Here is a 14,358-nt window from a genome sequence, read left to right on the forward strand (position 1 = left end):
ACTTCTCTTGTGAAATTGAAGAAAATAAAAGATTGAAGGGAAGAGTGAAGGCAAAAAAAAAGACTTCTCGGTGCAAAAAAAAAAGCAGGGAAAAAAATATCAAAAAATTAACCAAAAATCAATTGTGAGTGAGCTTCGGAAGGGGTTCAGGTTAATTGTGAGCGATAAAGGACATTAAAAAGTGACGAGAATTTAAGTGTTTTTGACTATTTAAGTGTGGAATGCAATTCGAGGTAAGTTTTGCAATTTTTTTGAAAATTATATTATATATCCTTGATAATCTATCCTTTAATTGCGATTAAAATGTTACGAAACATAAAAAGCGATCGATAAATGTTGCCATACATACAAAATGTGCTGAATTATAGTGAAAAAAAAGCAAATTTTTTTCTAATTTTATAAAAAAAAAATTCCACGCCCTAGTTGGAAAAGTCTCATTGGAAAAACTGTGTCTAGCGTCAAATGAAATGACTTTTAATAGGTTCTATGTCTACTTTTTTTGTTGTTGTTGGGTTATTTACGGTCTAATGATTCATACCAAATATGATTGAAAATCATAAAAAATTTTGACGTATGTGGCTGTGAGAATACAAAAGTCATTTTTAAGAGATAAAACACAAAAAAAAAAAAAATGATGATTGTAGAATTATGTGCCGCTTAAATACTTGCAACAGTATATTCCTTATTGCCTATGTTCAATTTTCGTTTTCGTTTTTTTTTTTGATTGTGTAAGCAATTAGCAGGCGACGACTTTTTTTTTTCTTTACACATTTTTAATTTTATTATTTTTATTTTTTGTTTAATTGTGTGCGAGAAGATGTGTCGTTATATTGATCAGGTGTAGTAATCGTGAGCAATTGTCCTTCAACTGGCTTATTATTTCCATTAATTCTTATGGATATATGCATTATCGATTACTTTACATACTTAATAATAATCTTGTATATTTCTTTTTTTAGGGGGCAACTTCTTGTCGTCTGTCTTATCATTTGTGTGTCTTTGTGTCTGTTCTTCTTTCTATCTATCTTTGTGTCTTGCTTTGAGTTCTATAAACCTTTTATGTTTACGGGAGTGTTGATGATATTTCTGGTTTTTCTGCATTTTCAATCTTGTAAATCTTTCTGCGAACGGTTATTTAAATTTAGTTTTGGGGGCTGTACGTCAGTGATGTAGCTGACATGAACCATAAACCAGTCATTTAGAGTTCTTAATCTTAATTTGCCTCATAATTTGAATTTTAATTTTTCGTACCCAAAACATGAAAATCCATGACATCACTGACGTACAGCATCATCAATATGAATTGTTGGGGATTTATGCAAATTAAGACACTTTTTTAATCGACTCGAATGTGATTCTAAGAAGTGGTTGATTGCGGGGAACTTTATATAGAACAAAAAAGTATTTTTTTTCTCTCTGCCTTTATGCTTTTCTTCGTCTAAATATATTCTCATTACGTAACGAATAATGAGTGGATAACATAAAAACTGTTAAGCATAACCATTTTTCTATGAATTTTTACGTATGAAAAGATATAGAACAAATAGTCGATGATTCTCTCAATTTTTCTCTTTAAATTCTCTCATTACGTAAGTTAGGAATTTAGCAAAAAGGTGTTAATTATGGTGAATTATCACTTGAGCTAACAAGATTTGGTATAATGGGGATAAGTGATTGATATTCAATTGAAATTTGTTTATTTACATGAATTTCTATTTTGATCTAGATTTTGGGTACCGTTAGGGTTCAATTCTCTCAAAAGCTCTCAATTTGCTCATGTTTTTAGAAGTGAAACTGAATTTTTAAGGTTTGGCAATGTTCTAACCCGAGCAGCACAATACGAAGAACTACATCTTCTGTCTAGAATCTAATCAACCTTCATTATACCGTTAGAAAAGCTTCACGTCTTACCGTTGATTCAGTGACGTAGCATTACCCTAGTAAACACCTTGTGCTGTTCTGGATAATATTCTAGTATGGGACTAGCAAGGTGTATTCTTATTGGAATCAAAGTCAATTGATTTTTAATGATTTTTGGGTCAATTTAAGCTTATAAGATACTTATCTGGATCAAAATAAGTGACATTAATCAATTTGCTGCTATCAATCTGGTCTCGCTGCTTGACGGTCAAGAATTTTCCGTTGACATGCTACATTGACACTTCCTTCCGATGAGTTGCTTTGGTTCCAGTCCCGGCATCGAAAAAGCAATAGTATGCTTTATAGCAAGACATAATACAAACTAATTAAGACTACAATCAAGCTTATAAAGCTAATCATGGTCATTTGAATTACTATCAAGTCCGTAACTCGAAGATTTAAAGATCGGGACGGGAACTGTCCCGGACAGATAATGTCCCGGTTCCTTGAGCTTTGCTGTATTGACGTATTAACTGAGTGTAATATCGCCTTGACAACACCATTATGGGCGGTTTTAATCCATTTTTAAAGCGAAAACTGCAGTTCACAGAAATGTAAGGCTCTGGAATCTGCAATTGTAACCTCAAAACAAGCTACATGTGAATTTACCCCGAGCGTCACAAATGAAGAAGGCTCAGCTACAGAGCTGTTAAGGATCCGCTTCCATAACGTAGCCAGGCTTCGATTCCATAACGTAGCCAGGCTACGCTTCCATAAGTTGGTTCCATCACGAAGCTTTTAAAGCTCCACTTCCACAAATCAAGAAGGAAGCCTTAAAAACTCCATTTCCGAGCCTTCTTCATCTATGTTGCTAAAGTACTCAAGTCTCAGCTAACCTCCCTAACCTAACTCATCTCCAACACAGCATTCAAAAACCTCTCATCATTTCAATTCCTCTACACCTGTTTGTGTTACACAACACCTTATGTCTTCCATTCCTCATATTCAATTCCATGCGAAAATGAGGAAATTATAAGCGAAAAAAGCTCTTCGGATTTATCCTCATGCATTGCTCTCGGATTTCCTTTCTACACTCCCTACAATGGTGCTGTAAAATTGTAATCGCAATCACGATAAGGCAATGGAGACTTGCATTCTCATTTTTTTGTAGCACAAAAATATTGATTTTTTTTTCTTTTGCTCTGCCTTTTTTTGTTAGTTCTTACTTCTTCCTCGGATTTCTCGGTGGAATAACATTTCTGTTGGAACTAAAAATTTCAAATTGCATTTCCAAGATTTTGGGGAATTTTAAGACTCAATTTCCTTAGAAACTCAGTTTAAAATTGTCTGAGGTCCAGCGCTTTGTGCTGGATGTTCTGCAATTAAATTGATATATTCAACTTATGTCTGTGTCTTCTTATTTTTATTCAATACAATTCTGATACTCGATTGTTAAATGTTGAAGAGAAATATAAACAAAGTAATTAAGCTGTTGCCGGGAAATCCCAAAAACGTGAATTGAACGAGTCTAATTCTGGGATTTCAGTCATGCATGTGAATTGGAAACTCATAAATAATCTCTTGTTATAGCTGGTTTTTGTAAATTGGAGGTCGTTCATCAATGATGTTGGTCGAATAGCGCAGGTTGGTAGATCGAGACGTGATCTGACATCAGGACTGGCGTGACTCTGGCAAAGTGCTTGAATTGAACCGACGTGACTCTGGCATATTGCTGGATTTGAACAGAATAAGCGCTTTTTACAGAATTTTGCAATTTAATAAGAGGACGGATAAGTCCGAAACCCCAAAATTTGATCAAATCGATCAAAAAGCCAGCCTTAGACCGGCATGACTCTGACTTGGTATCAGTTCAAATCCAACACCATGCCTGAGTCACGTCGAACTTGGACAAAATTCTTGAACGATTTGATAAAATTTTGGAGTTCTCGGACCGATCTGTCCTCAATATCTATTGCCAAATTCCCAACATACTGGTAATTTAGTATGCAGAAGTGCCACGTTAGTCTTGGGGAAGTTTCTTGTTAAATTTGATCACATTTTTGGGTTTTCGGACCGATCTGTTCTCAATATTTATTGCCAAATTTCCAGGAAGTAAACGTTTTCAAAATTGATCTGACCAAAATTGATCGATAAAAGATTTAGGTTTCAAGAAACTTGATCTGTCAAATTTTATCAAACCACTCGATTCTCATTATTTATTGCAAAATTCCCCATAAAAACACTCATCCAGTATCTACAAGTCCCATACAGTCTCTACCTCAACTTCAATCCCAATCTCTAACAATCTCAAGTACCTCCTATTCATTAGACGTCATTATTGACGTATTATTGCAATTTTTTATTGCTAAAAATTTGTCAAGTAGTCCCAGAACAATCAAGGTTATCAGCGATTTCTATAGATATCAATGTTATCTTGTTATAACTGGTTGATATAAAAATATTTTGATAACATTTTAAGACTTTAGAATTAGATAACTATGTATTGATAAATCCTTGATATTGTTATTGGTTCGTTGAATAAGTTAGCAACGATAAATAGAGAGTGAATTCTTGGTAATTTGGGGGAATTCCAGGTTTGTGAATTTACTGTTGACATTTTTGAGTAGCACAATGCGGGGAATTTGTGTTTTTGATGCAAAATTGAGGCAAGTTAACCAGTTACAGGCATTATGAAGCCATCTGTAGTACGGCAATGAGCATACTAACCTAAATGAGCAAGATCATGAGCGTATTTAGTCAATATATTTGAGCATGCTCTCTGTCTCTTTGACCATCAGGTCACCCTCATGTTTAGTCGTCAATTTGGCCATATAGCGACACTCTGGCAACTAAATTGTACTGTTCGGGGTCAGTTATGCATAATAAAGTACTGTTCATACCTAGCACTCTATACAACAAAGTTGTCAGTATTAGTAGCCTCGCAAATTTCAGACTTTTGTGTCTCGGCACATAGTTTGGACAACTTTTCTATACACGATGACTTCTGGAACTCCCAAAATTCTAGATCAGTATGCGGAAGTAGCCACGTGTGGTCGTGGAACACTATGACTAAATTAAGTTATACCATCATTTTGAGATCCTTATTGTCTTAAAACATTCCATAAAGTTCTAAATAGCTTCAAACTGTTTCAGTCGGCTTCTGACTTGAGGATTCAAGCTCGATCCCTCATTTATTGCAAAATTCCAAATCACCAGCAAATACATAATTCATAATACACTCCAAATTCAACACATTCTAGAGAAAAAAAAATTTTTGCATAAAAAATTTTAATATGACAACCTCTCCGTTATCAGCGATTTCTAAGATATCAATGTTATCTTGTTCCCTGGTGGATATAAAAATATTTTGATAACATTTTATGACTTTTTTAACCGGTGTGTAAATCCTTGCCATTGTTGAAGCTTGATTAGGGAATTTGATGTTGATACAAAAACTTCAAGTTTAAAGTTTAAAATTTTAATAAATTTAAGAACCAAACGTTTGTAAATCATGTCTAATAATAGATTTGATATGGTAGTTTCATCCACATTTTTTGAAGTTAAAGGTAAAAATGAGCGTTTACAGTATCAAATAACAAAAATTGTTGAAACAGTTTTGCATAACTAAATTTTTAATACCTGAAACCAGAAATTAAATTTATTTGTTTGTAATTTCTTAAAATCCTCAAAAATTTAGGCAAATTCTGTGTTAGTATGATATCGGATGACGGGATCAACATAATTTCAGATCCGAAATTTCTATTCGGCACATAGTTCCCAAAACTATCATAAATTGGGATTCTGAAATAGCATGATCATTGACAGTCGTTGAACATCTTGGCAATTTTTGTCATTAATTTGTTTTGTTTACTATTTAGCATAGTCGAGGTAGTGTACTGAGGTCTATTCTTTCGACCCCATAACAATTTCTGAAAATCAACTTTTCAGATCCATCTTGTCTTAAAATAATCCATATTCTAAATAGCTATAGACTACTTTAGACTTGCTTCAAGCTATTCCCCCTTCTCTTTTCCAAATCACCAGCAAATACACTAATTCATAATACACTCCAAATTCAACACCTAGTAAAAAAAACATAAAAAATTAATATGCAACCTCTCCGTGTATAATAACATTCATATACACAACAGCTGTCGTTGCCCTAAAGTCGTTTTCACATTAAAATGACAATGAATTTTCTTTAACTTGATGCTATTTATAAATGTATATGTTCATGTTTATTATTGCCGTAGTTTTTTTTTATATTTATTTTTTATAATCAAGCAATCAAAAATATTTCATAATACAAATTGCATTCAACTCTTGATGGACATTGATATCGTGAAGGTAAACTAGTTACACATACTTTTTCATGATGCAATTGAGTATCATAAGAATTTGAATGTAAAAATCAGAGTGTGCTTGTCTCAAAAACGACCGTTAATTTTTTTTTTAAAAAAAATTTTTGTCGTTAAAATTCAAATTTTTTTGACCGTTTTTTTTAAACTTTTCTTCGTAACGTAAATTTTTATTTCAAAATAAGTTGAGTTCGAATTTTTCGACAATCTAATGTCGTTAAAATTCAAATTTTTTTTGACCGTTACTCTAACTTTTCTTCGTAACGTAAATTTTTATTTTAAAATAAGTTGAGTTCGAATTTTTCGACAATCTAATGTCGAAAAACTCGAATTTGAGACGGCCACACTCTGGTAAAAATAAAGCTTAAAATGTAACAAGAAATGTCCAATAAACACTTCTTATCTCGATACTGTGTGCTGTACAATGTATGAATCATGTATCTTTTAAAAACAACAGAGGAATACTATTAATGATGACGATGATGAGCACGCGACACTACACATTTTTATTAGGATTGAAAAGAATTTAGCTCAAGATTTTATATAATTCGTACATAAAAAAAGAGACGAAGAAAAATCAATAATTGCTTTTAATAATTGAGAAATTTGTTTCGTAAACGGCGCAGTGTTCTGACGTTCTGGCGCCATAAGATTGCATGTTCTACCGAATATACACAACTTTTTTTTCTTCCTTTTGGCTTCAACATTTTCAATTTAAACAAAAAAATAAGGGTGGAAATATGTAAAAGTCACAGGTACATAGTGTAGTCATATGTGTGTATTTTGTGATCTTCCAGGTGGATGTGGGTGTTGGCTTATGGTTTCTGAGACTTGAATCTAATGACTAAATTGTTGAGAATCGGATTTTTTGATGAGCTTTGGCTCCTCTGTTAGCTTGAAGTCGACAGATTTAAATCAATTTGAGCTGATTTTCCAATACAAAATCCAACTCGACTTCGAGGTCTGGCTACTCTGTATTTGAGATTTGAATTGAGATTTGGGAATATGGTCATGAAAATGCCATTACCATCATGATTTTAGGGTAGCTAATTGGTCTACAGACATTTCAATGCCTTCTATGACAGCCTTTAAGTTATCACCTGGCACTATTCCCACTTGGAAGTTGACCTGGGAGTGCAAAAACTTCTAAAAAAAGCCTTTGAGTTGTCACTCATCCTATTCCCACCAGGAAGTTCACTTGAATATACAGGCAATTCACTGCTTCTCAATAATATCTTTAAGGTTACCACCTAACCTATTTACACCTGGAAGTTCATCTAGGCACATATGCATTTCAATGCCGCTCAATATTAGTCTTAAGGTTACAACCTATCCTATTTCCACCTGGAAGTTCACCTGAACCTACAGGCATTTCAATATTGCTCAATAATAGCCTTAAGGTTACAACCTATCCCATTCCCACCTGGAAGTTCACCTAGATGTACCTAATGATAGCCTTAAGGTTACAACCTAACCAATTTCAACCTAGAAGTTCACCTGGATATGCAGGAACTTCAATTCCTCTCAATATTAGTCTTAAGGTTACAACCTATCCCATTTCCACCTGGAAGTTCACATTCTAAAGCAGTTATCAATACATTTATGTATATTTTTCTCGTATTTTCTCCGGAAAGGTCTCTTTATTACTGAATAATAATATCGAAGGACACATTGATAACATATGCTCTTTATGCTTTCTCTCTCTTATTCACTTAAATGTTATTTCCCATTCACTTCCTTTCTCTATACTCACAAAATTTTTACGTACTAATGATTAGAACATGCCAAATAATCTATAAAAGAATTTGTAATGATGTCATTATAGGAAAAGTACATAATGAACAAATACATGCACAGAATGTGTAAAAATGTCAAAAATACAAGCCACTAATTAGTAAATTATTCCTCCGAGACAGTCTCATCGGTGTATTAATAAAAAAGAAAAAATATTTAGACCGAAAGTTGTCGTCAAATGTTTTATTTGGGTGACTAAAGCGAATCTCATGTTCAAAAATTTTGTGTTTAGTGACGTAAAAGCGTCGAGAGAGTCATGAGAAATAAGGCAATCATAAACAAAAGCTATTTTTAAATTTATTTAAAAAAAATGATGATGGTCAGTTATTTGACGATGAAATTCTGGACGCACGAGAAGAAAAAATGCTGTATCTAAGTTGAATTTGCGTTGGAAGTGTGACTGGCCACGTGGTATTGAGCTTTGGGGTTAGGTTTTGTGTTGCATTCACACAGTTAATTGTGGTTTTTGAAATTATTGGGATTAAATTTCCGATTTTTTACGGAAACTCCATATCGAGTTTTTAGCCACCAAATTTACATGGAAAATAACAAGATAAATTTAATATCTATTTAAATTTTAGTACATCTAGTCGGAGCACACAAGCAAACCAAGAAATGAGTTAGAATTTCATTGAAAATCAATTGAAAAAATTCATTTTAAAAATATAACCTCAAAACCACCAAATAAGGTTGAAGAAAAGCGTGCAAAAATACACTAAGGTCATAAATGCATATATTAATGCACGAATTATATGGAACTATAATATAAATAAGCCAAAACACCGTAACAAAATATTTTAAATGTCAGTGAAATCTAGAAAAATTTGTGAACCGTACGTAAAGGTCACAATAAGCCATTTTCTAATAAATTACATTAATTGCGTCAACATAACGACAGAAGAAATTGAAATTGTGTAAAAATTTTCAATCACTTCAATGAGTTTGATTCTCAAATATTGATTATTTCTTCAATATACACAACAAAGTCAATTGAGTTGCAGTCAATATCAATAAGAAAGTCGCATGCGAAACAGTTTGGAGTGCCTATATTCATATTTCAAAATAAAATGATAAACATTATAGAGCACTACTGTATAAAACTTGATGTTCTTTAAACACACAACATTCAGAGAGGAACAACAAAAAATAAATAAAATTCTCCTTGTAAAGTTATTAATGCCTATAAATATAATGTGACGCATTTGAAATTACAATTTTATTTTTCTTCTTCTTCTCTTCCTTTCCTCTGCATTTCACATCAGCTCATACATCTTCATATGACCTTGTAATATAAGCTGATGCTGCCTCTTTGAAAGAAAATGCATAAATGTGCCATAAAAAAAATAATTTTTTTTTACTAGCTCATTTTACCCGTTTGGATAGGGTTTTTGCTGAGTAAAGTGAGGATGATTAGCAGGAGTTGAAGTTGATTTGGGTTTTGGATGGACGACAAGTCGACTGGGGTTTTGGATGAAGAAATCGACTTGATTTGACTGTGTTGTATTTTCAATTGAGTCTTCGCTGTTGGTCCAGTCCTGTTTAACTTGTAGATTCTTGATTACTAGAACCATGCTCCGATTTAATAAGAATCTGACTCTATTGTCAAACTAAATTAAAAATTCCCAGTCAATCTGAGAACATTTCCCATTATTTCTACAGAAACTTACTAGGATGTTTACAAACGTCTGAATTTCAATAGAATTCTGAGTCATCAATTGCTTTGAAATTCTTGAAACAGTCAATATTTCGTGAATTGTGAAATTAAACTTAATTTTGCTAATTGAATTAGACTTTTGCTATCTTTTTGACTTAATTAAGTGTAAAATGAAGAAGAATTGAAGCTTTTTAGAGGAAATAAATCGTAAATACTTTTCGAAGTGAGAAAAAAATTTGACAATTTTGAATTTGAATTTTGAAAAACCGTTAAATTGCATAATCAATTGCTTTGAAATTTTGAAGCTTTTTAAACTTAATTTAACTTATTGAATATGGTTTCTGCCATCTTTTTGAGTAAATTAATGTTAATTTGAAGAAAAAATAAAGCTTTTTGAAGAAAATAAATCAAAAATACTTTTCGAAGTGAGAAAAATTTGTCTTTTTTAAGCAAAATTTGAATTTTGAAAAGCCGTTAAATTAGAAAATTTGGTGAATCTCAACCTAATTCATTGAATATTCAATATTTTGAGTTGATAATCCAGAATGTTCCTAAAATATCATTTTTAAAAGTCCAACAAACTCAAATCCCCTAACTACACCCCAGCTTAATCCAATACAGCTTTAAAAACTTTATAATTCCAACAACAGCAAACAATTCTACGAGCTATGCTCTAATTTCAAGAGAAAAAATATGAAAATTGATAATATCTCATTAAAATGTGTTTACACCATTGAACGAGAGGAGGCATTATGTATGCATATGATGATGATGATGATTATTTTTAATATATATGAGTAGCGAGAGTAAAGAAATAACAGACGGAAAAAAAAATATGTAAATAGTATATAAATGTGTAGACATAAAGTTAGGCTACAACAAAAACATTCGAGTACTAACCGGTTGCAACCCAAAAAACCACAAAATAAACTGTCAACGGATCCACAATAATATTAATAAAACTGAGTAGAAGGAAGGCAAAATAGATGAAAAATAATAAGAAAATGACAAATTGTTAAATTATATCATTTTGGCATGTCCTAAATGTATTTTCATTTGAAAAAAACAGGTTAAAGAATTTTTTTTTATTTTTTTTCATCTCTTTTTTGCCATTTTTGATATTAAAAGTTCGTTGACACATTCATTATAGTCCAAAATGATATATTATATAACTAGAATTGAATCACTTCGGGCGTAACGAACAGAAATTGAGAAAAAAATAAGAGCTGATTATAAAAAGTTTTATGGCAAATACAGCAAGTTAAGATAACGATTTTCCTATATTCAAATTACAGTCGGAAGGTGTGAAATTCAATAAAGATCTAAAGCTTCACACATTGTAAGTTAAACAATATTTTTGAGTCATCGATGCCCCGAGGGGTTGGTCAATTGCCATAAAAAAATTAACATCAACCCTAAAGACTCGATAATGTTATGCGGTAATGCGGTTCATTAAGGTGCCGCATAGTATCAACAAATTTCACACCTGTGACGGTAGCATGTTATGAATTACGCCCTCATGCTTCGGGAAAAGTGTTGTGAGACTTTTATTAGTTTTTATGCTCTATGGAACTTTATTATGGACTAAAATCTTCATTAAATAATACTTTCGGTTGGATTAGTTGTAACTAACTAAGTTTTTTTGTCATATTGCTTGGGAAGTTTTGGAAATAATGCTGTGAGTGGGGATTGTATTGAGATTCTGGTAATTTAGTAGGGTTTGGCAATTGCATGCAAATATGTGCATAGTATTGCAAGTGCTGCGCTCAAGTGCTAGAATTTCGTGCAAATGTAAGCACTTGCATGCAATTCTTGCAAACTGTGTGGACATACTTGCATGCTATTGTCGAACCCTATAATTTAGTGATGGGACATTGTTAAATTTTATCAAAATTTTGAAAAAAAAAAATAGAATTTTTTTTTAAACTTAAAAATAATAACAACTATCGACCCAATTTCAATAAAATTACTTATTTTGATTTAATAAGATTCGAACTTAAGACTCATTTGAAAATATTCTTGAATTTTCTTAGATACTGTTTAATGATTAATGTACGATGAACAGTTGAATAATATAATATTTGAATTAGAATTAGCTTTGTTTAAAAAATTCATAGAAGCTTGTATGGATAGTTGAAAATTCACATGGCATGTGGCACACAGTTCGGACAACACTGTCTTAAATTGTGAGAAAATTAAGATAAACTCAAGTATCAGTTCGACATAGATCACAACAATCAAAAATTATTAAACATGTGGCTTATAAGTATCATTAAAAGCCGATAGTGGGCATTTAAGCCCGAGCAACACAAATGAAGAAGGATCCGCCACCTAGCCTCTTTCTCCTCTCCTTCTAGTGTCGCTAAGGAAACTAAATGTTGGAATTGGATAATCCAAGGATAATCTATCTATTGATCTAACAGAAAAAAGCATGATTTTGAACAGCGAATCCCGAATGAGACTCGAACTCATGCCCTACGATGTATGGAAGAATGTACCACTGAGCTATCAGGGGTTATTTGACTATAAAGAAAAGTATCATATATATAATTCGACTATAAATTAAACATTTTCTGTAACCACCTTCCCTAGCAGACAATCAGTAAACTTACCTTAATAAGCGTGTCCATGACTATTCCCAATCAATATAATTGAACTCAATCAATTTTGTGAGCAAACTCATGAGCATGCTTACCACTACACAATGATAAACCTTAGTTTTTTACCATAGGCCATTACAGAAAACCCTTTATATTTTTTAGTAAAAAAAACTAAAAATTTCCAAAAAAAAACCTCATGAACAAATTTAAAAACAAATTCTTTTACTTCGATGTGAGATTCGAACTCTATTCATGATAATAAAACTCTTGACTTCATAAAAATTACAATTTTTTTATTTAATAAATCTGCACATTCCAATTGATATAGCTCATATTGTTGATATAAACAATAATTTCAATACATTCTAATCAAAAGAATCTCAGAGATTGAAAATCAAAACAAAACTTCACAAAAAGCTCATCCCAACAAAAATTGAAGATTCTCCTAACGGACCAAAAATATTCAAACGATAAATGATAAGCAACTGAAAAATATTTCATAACAAAATAAAGAAAAAAAAAATTATACAAATAAGTCCAACTGATAATCATGACATGAATTTTATACATATCGGCAACAAATCAAGTAGCTAAATGTACTCAATAATCATAAAAAAGTCAATTAAAAACGTAATCAATTCTTCATTATGCAATCAATATGTGCTTTTTACAAAATTGTGCATTCCACAGACCTTATCTTATCAAAAGGTATGGTAACGACAATAAATTTTTGAAGAGCATTAAAGACACATTATTATGCAAAAAAAAAAGTCGTCTAAAAATCTACAAAATCGTCTAAAAAATTGATGACGTCAATGCCAGAACGAGACAACGATAGCTTCCCATTAAGCACAGCATATATATATTTTCCAAGCGGCAACTGCTCGAATATTGATTGCATTTTGCTTTCCTGTCTGACTTTTTTTTCTCTATATAGTACAACTGCTTCTATTCCTCATCTATAATTCATGTGCATGAAGACATTAATAGGAAAATTCTCTTTTTTTTTCATCATTTGATTAATTATTTTTAAAATAGAAATTTTATATCCTTTTTTTTTGTGTGCAGCATTGGAAATGAGGAATAAAAAAGGTCAAATGTGAGAATTATTTCGAAATTTATAAATGTAGACATAGATGCCACTTCAATTGTCGATATTAAAAACCTAGTTTTTTTTAATAAGCAATTTATCCTATCATATGACCTCTTTTGTGCTATAAAAAGAAGCAATATAATGATTGTATTTGTGCGCACGAATACATCAGCTTTTTTTGCGGGTGAGGAAAAGAGAAAGAGAGTCAGCGAATGTTAGGGAATGAAAGAAAAGCTCATTTTTAGCTTTTTTTTTTCTTTCTTTAAAATTTTTCATTCCTGCACACCTTTTTCATCTTTATTCCATTTTTACTCCCCTCCCCTCCCCCTTTGCTGGCAATGTACTTGCTCTTTAGGTACACAGCATATACATCTCACATATATATAAAAATTTCTTCCCATTAAAATGCTTGATCGAATCATTAATCATCACCGGAAAGTATATTTCTTTAAATTTATTGTTTTAATGGTTTTGAAATGTGTTTTTTGTTCTTAATAAATTTTTGACGGGGCTTTTTGCTAAGCAAATGTGACAGGATGAGGAATTTTTTGGGAATGGATGAGGCATGGATGGAGGGTTGTGTTGATATTAGAGCTTGTCTTCTGAGTTTTCTTATTACATAATACTTAAACATGCTCAATATTGTCTATCCCGAGTGAGATAACTGAAAAAAATTAGAGCTTTTAAGGAGCTTTTAACCAGATTAAATTGCAGCCATAAAATGGTGGCTAAATGGCAGCCATATTGAAGGTGGCTAAAACAGCCATAATAAATGGCTAAATGACAGCCATAAATGACAGCCATATTAAATTGTGGCTAAAAATGACAGATGAATTGTCAGCCATATTGAATTGTGGCTAAATGTCAGCCATATTGAATTGTGGCTAAATGACAGCCATATTGAATGGTGGCTAAATGACAGCCATAATAAATGTTGGCTAAATGACAGCCATATTGAATGGTGGCCAACTGGCAGTCATATTGAATGGTGGCTAAATG

The 14,358-nt window shown here is 32.0% G+C and overlaps 1 protein-coding gene across 3 annotated transcripts in view; it reads left to right on the plus strand.

Annotated features, from left to right (window-relative positions):
- The window catches only part of LOC139097151 (sodium/potassium-transporting ATPase subunit alpha), a 71,796-nt gene continuing 57,438 nt past the window's right edge, over positions 1-14,358 (plus strand). For 2 of the 3 annotated variants that reach the window (XM_070648934.1, XM_070648935.1), the window contains exon 1: positions 3-233. Coding sequence is in view for 1 of the 3 variants with exons in the window: in XM_070648931.1 (XP_070505032.1) it covers positions 222-233 (12 nt within the window). In the remaining 2 variants the exon portion in view is untranslated. Of the gene's footprint in view, positions 234-14,358 lie in introns of all 3 variants that reach the window. The other variant, XM_070648931.1, reaches the window with a different exon arrangement.

Source organism: Chironomus tepperi, unplaced genomic scaffold, assembly GCF_022539635.2.
Source record: "Chironomus tepperi strain 1889 unplaced genomic scaffold, CSIRO-AGI_Ctep_v1 contig_414, whole genome shotgun sequence".
NCBI lineage: Eukaryota > Metazoa > Arthropoda > Insecta > Diptera > Chironomidae > Chironomus > Chironomus tepperi.